General features: G+C 34.9%; 1 protein-coding gene across 1 annotated transcript; it reads left to right on the top strand.

The window, feature by feature from the left end:
• Positions 1-373: 373 nt before the first annotated feature.
• Positions 374-1980, top strand: LOC129901192 (chlorophyllase-2-like). Its single transcript, XM_055976313.1, has 2 exons — positions 374-698; positions 1105-1980. Exons 1-2 carry the CDS (start codon positions 435-437, stop codon positions 1789-1791), a joined length of 951 nt encoding a protein of 316 aa, XP_055832288.1. The 5' UTR covers positions 374-434; the 3' UTR covers positions 1792-1980.
• Positions 1981-5756: the final 3776 nt, after the last annotated feature.

Here is a 5756-nt window from a genome sequence, read left to right as displayed (position 1 = left end):
AAATCATCAAAAGATATGATGCAGTGGATGAAATTGTTTCTTCTTTAATTAGAGATGTCAGATTTGAGCCTTAGGTATGAAAAAATCCTTGATATGAAGCGCCTTCCCCCAAGTGTACCCTACGCAATGTAAATCCAATTTAACCGGACTTCAATATGAGTACTTGATTAAAAAAAGAAAACAAAAGAAGGTCCAAGAAAATGGTGACCATTTCACAAGGACAAAAATGCCATAAATATCTAACAGATTCTAGTTAATTTCTTGCTTTCCCATTGCCAAAGTCCCTAAGTCATCCAGCACTAAAAAGACACACTAAGGTGGATCTATGAGGACCACAAAACTGACCTTTATCTTAAAGAAAAAAGTATGGAAAAAAATATATATGTAAAACAACATAGTACAGAGTAAAAAATAAACAGAGAGACACAGAAATAATGGTGATAACTGGCACTTGTTCTGTTACTTGTTCAACTGTTTTTGATATTGGAAATTATAAGACTAAGTTGGTGAAAGTTGAGGCACAAACATGTTGTACCAAGCAAAACTCTCCTCCAAAGGCTATGTTGATTGGCACTCCATCAGAAGCAGGAAACTTCCCAGTATTGATATTTCTTCATGGCTATCTTCTTTACAATTCTTTCTATTCTCAGCTTATCCAACATATCTCTTCTCATGGCTTCATTGTTATAGCTCCTCAGGTTTCTTCAATTCCTCTCTCTCTTTTTTCGCTTTCCTAGTTTTAATGTTCATAGTGAAATTGATTGTGAAATTTGATCTTTACAAACCTAAAATTAAATAAGCACTTTAGGCAATATGTAGCTCTAATTACTACTTACATGTTATTTACAACTGTCAGCAGCAACTTTTGGATTGGGAAATTAGTCACTGTTTTGCTGGTGAACAATTTATTTGATATCTTTGAGTTTAAGTTTATGCATAGACAATACTGTTATAAGTTAATTATCCGCAAATCTCTATGATAAGTATTAGTAATTGGTAACAATGGTAACTAACCTTGTATCACAGTGTAAAAAGATCTTTATATTAACTTGAATCCATTTTCATTTGTGATTCTCATGTAACATTTCATTTGGCTTGTACTAGTTATATTTAGTAGAAGGAGCAGATGCAACTGAGGATATCAAATCCACCGCTGAAATCACAAACTGGTTAGCTGAAGGATTGCAGCATTACCTTCCACCTGAAGTTGAGCCAAACTTGAAGAAACTTGGACTAGCAGGCCACAGCCGTGGAGGAAAAGTTGCATTCTCGCTAGCTCTTGGCAAACTTCCTAATATTTCTACTGACCTGAAAATTTCAGCGTTGATCGGTGTTGATCCTGTTGATGGAATGAACCAAGGAAAGCAAACTCCACCATCAGTTCTCACATACATTCCACATTCCTTCAATAATCTTGATATGCCAGTGATGGTAATTGGCTCGGGTTTGGGAGAAGTTAAAAAGAATCCTCTCTTCCCTGCTTGTGCTCCTAAAGGGGTGAATCATCGCGATTTCTACAATGAATGTTGCAAGCCAGCTTGTTACTTTGTGGCAAAGGATTATGGACATAATGATATGTTAGATGATGAAACGAAAGGGATTCGAGGCAAGGCTACTTATTGTTTGTGCAAGAAAGGGAAATCTAGAGAGCCCATGAGGAGATTTGTTGGAGGGGTTTTGGTTGCATTTTTGGAAGCTTATCTGGAAGGAAATTCGAGCGACTTGATAGCTATTAGAGATGGGCATGTTACACTGCCTGTTGAGCTCCAAGATTCTGATTTTCTTGTCTAAGTTATGGGATATGATTTAGAACTTTGGTTGTGGTTACAATTGGTAAGTTAGGTTAGCTTCTTTACGCTTCTTGATGTCTCGAGATCACAATGATGTTTAGTTGTACTGTAAATTGGTGAGTTACTAATCATTGTCCAAGTTTGGATAATGTAATGGTCAAACTGGGAACATGTTTAGTACTTGTTGAAATGATCTGAATACTATCTCAGAAATAGGCTCCCAACTATAGATGGCGCAACGGTTGAAGTGATTCAAAAGGCTTTAATTTAGCGCATATTATCAGGATGGAGTCCACGAGTCATCACATATAAGGGTCAAGACTAATCCGCCAAAGATATTTGTTATAAAAACATCATCATTTAGCAGTAGGCTTAGTCATGCATATTGTAATGAAGAAGCAATTGTTGCAGATAAAATTCTTGAAATGCTGGATAGGATCTCCATTAGTAAATAGATAGGACTAGCAATAACTGAATGCAAATTGGATAATGATAATAATAGTCACCTGGTTGTGCACAACATTACATCATCGATTTGAGGTGCACAAACAACTGCTCCTTCGAAATTAGAACCTTCTCAGTAGGCGTGCAGAAAAACTCTGATCCATTTTAAAGTTTTCTATCATATCGTTAATTTGGAGAAAGTTGTTCATGTTGTATCCGACCATGACCTGCACTACTGAGTCCTTCTAGAGTAACGCGGACACTGTCCCATGGAGATGAGCAGGAACTTTCCAAGTCCTTGTGTGCGGAGAACAGAGCTCAGAATTTTCATCATAAGCAGCTTCCTCCAAGGCAATAAAAGAAGAGTTGGCATTGCAATCAGGGAATTCCCTTGGAAAGCACTACAACCCACCTAATCAGAAGTGTACTGTCAAAGAAGAAAATTAAGGAAAGATATGAACATAGTACGTAATGGTGAAGTTTAATTTTATGTTATCGAGAGCAATACGTGATATGAGGATAATGACATCCACCAAGCCACAAAAGTTGAAAGGTTGGAGACATCAAAACGCGAAAACAGGTGTTGATAGCATGATTGTCCCAGTTTCACCACATGTTATATGTATTCTACTCATGTGAATATATTGAGCAACCATTATAAATATAAATCAGACTTATTTTCATTTCCATACCCTAGGCAGGGAAATTCAGCTTATAATAGAAGTTTTCTGATTATCACTTTTCAGAAGCAGTATAGGGCAGAATCTAGAAAATCGTCTCTTGATAGAAGTCTGTGGTCTGCATGAGTTCATTGTAGGGTTTAAGTGAAGTGTGAATGGAAAAATAAAAATTGGGAAATGTGGAAACCAAGTGAAGAGAAAATGAAAAATCATTTCTCCCTTATTGGCAGCAGAAAGGAAAAATCTTGTCTTATATTAGGAAAGATTTCCTTTTAACTCATAAGGGTTAAGTAGAGGGTGCCCACTCATGCCGTTGTTGCTCGGCTACGGCTTTGGCTTTGGCAAATGATTTGATTGATAATTTTTTAGACAAAATTTATTTATTAATCTCATTATTTTATTTCCTTTTTCTGAATATTAATTCAGAATTATTGATTATTAATTAATTAATTCACATATTAATTTGAATTAATTAAATTCGCGGAATTAACTAAATAACCGAATTAACTAAAATGAGATTTATTTAAATTTCGCAGAAATATTTCGAAAAGGACCTGTTCCTTCAGAAAAGACATTTATTTCCCAAAAGACACTATGCATATTCTAAACAGATGAGATTGTATTGAACAGACATATTCTAACTCATTGTTGGTTATAAAAAGAGAGACCTCCTCTCAGTTTTCGACATCGAAAATCTCTCCATCTTCTGCATATATTTTCTTACAAACAAAGTTGTATTTTTGTGTGATTACGTTGCTGCTTTCTGAGTTCGCTGAAATTGAAGAAGTTTGAGGTACCTCTACTTCTTTAATGTTCTATTTATTTTATCCTTAATCCATTATCTTGAGTACAGTGAGGGGATTAAATTTCTTAAGGACTCACAGTGAATTTTGTGGACTCGGATACTGTATCTGAGGTTTCTGAAGATTAAAACCTTTTGGGTTTTCTACTCTGTGTGAATCTTATACTAATTCGAAGAATATAAAAAATTTATCAGTATTCAAGATTCATTCGATTAACGATTAGAAGAATATTAAAACTTCATTGTTAAACTAGAAACAAGTTATACATTTCTGGTTCATCTTATATCCTGTTTGAGGGCTGAAGACTAAAATCAAAAGATTTTCTACTCAACTGATTAATTTGGTTCGAAAAAATAAAATCTTCATCAAGTTAATTAAGTTTTTATTTCTCTCGGTTCGAAGAATATAAAACTTCATCGACTTGAACAAAAATTTCTATTTGGTCATTTTGTTGTTTAAATACGATTTTTGTTTTATCAAACAGAATGGGAGATACCAATGAATATGTTTCTGGAGCAAATACAATGGCTTCATCTAGTCGACCAACACATGTGCCTGCTCTGACTGCTGCAGAAAATCTAGAAAAAAATTGTGGTGTTGATTTCAAAAGGTAGCAACAAAAGCTGCTTTTCTATCTAACAACTTTGAGCCTTCAAAGGTTCGTCACTAAAGAGGTTCCAATCCTATCAGACGAAACTCCAGATAGTGAGCTCTATCCGATAACAGAAGCATCGAAGCATTCTGACTTCTTATGTAGGAATTATATTCTGAGTAGTTTGGAGGACTGTCTATATAATGTCTACAGCGTGAGTAAAATTTCAAAAGAGTTGTGGGATACGTTAGAAAAGAAATATAAGACAGAGGATGTAAGACTTAAGAAATTTGTGGCAGCCAAATTTCTAGAGTTCAAAATGGTAGACAGTAAGACACAGTAATGTCTCAAGTGGAGGAATTGCAAGTTATTGTACACGATCTCCTCGCTGAAGGTATGACCCATGTCATTATTTTTCTTAAAATTATTAATTGTATTATTAATAATAATTTTATTATTATTGAAGGGATGGTCATCAATGAAACTTTTTAAGTAGTAGCCTTCATTGAAAAGTTGCCTTAACAATTGAGGGACTTCAAGAACTATTTGAAACACAATGAAAGGAGATGACTCTAGAATATCTTATTGTTCGTCTTAGAATTGAAGAGGACAATAGATCCGCAGAAAAGAAGACAAATGGTAAATCGACAATTATGGGAGCCAATATTGTTGAAACTGCTCCAACAAATTCGAAGAAGAGAAAAAAGCTTCTGGACTGAAAAATCTTTCAACTAAGACGAAGTTTAAGGGAAATTGCTACAACTGTGGCAAGGCTGGACATAAGTCTGTTGATTGTCATGCACCCAAGAATGAAAAGAAGAAAGGTCAAGCCAACATGGTTGATACAAATAGAGATGTTGAAAACTTGTGTGCAATGCTGATCGAATGCAACCTAGTAGGGAATCTCAAAGAATGGTGGTTTGATTCAAGAGCAACGTCACACGTTTGTGCGGTTTGAGAAGCCTTCACTACTTATTCCCCTGTTGCACTTGATGAGACTATCAATATGGGAAATTCTTGAAGGCTAAGGTTGAAGAATATGGTAGATTATTCCTGAACAAAGTTTGTCATGTTCAAGAAATGAGAAAGAACTTAGTTTTAGTCGGTCTTCTAATCAAAAATGGATTCAAGTGTGTTCTGATTTCAGACAAAGTAGTAGTTAGTAAAAATGAAATGTATTTAGAAAAAGACTACCTCAATGAGGGTCTTTTCAAACTGAATGTAATGATTGTTGATAATAATAAAGTTCAAGCTTCTTCTTACTTACTTGAGTCAAACAATTTATGGCATTCACGCTTAGGACATGTCAATTATAAAACCTTGCAAAAACTGATCAACTTAAATGTATTGCCTAACTTTGAATGCAATAAATCAAAATGTCAAGTGTGTGTTGAATCTAAGTATGCTAAGCATCCTTATAAATCAGTTGAAAGGAATTCCAGTCTCA

This window comes from Solanum dulcamara, chromosome 8 (assembly GCF_947179165.1).
Source record: "Solanum dulcamara chromosome 8, daSolDulc1.2, whole genome shotgun sequence".
Lineage (NCBI taxonomy): Eukaryota > Viridiplantae > Streptophyta > Magnoliopsida > Solanales > Solanaceae > Solanum > Solanum dulcamara.
This window is presented reverse-complemented; position numbering and strand designations above follow the sequence as displayed.

Excerpts from the sequence above, each read along its gene's own strand:
- LOC129901192 (XM_055976313.1), top strand. The coding sequence starts at position 435 with ATGGTGATAACTGGCACTTGTTCTGTTACTTGTTCAACTGTTTTTGAT. Across the intron at positions 699-1,104 it reads TCATTGTTATAGCTCCTCAG|TTATATTTAGTAGAAGGAGC; the intron begins GTTTCTTCAATT and ends GGCTTGTACTAG.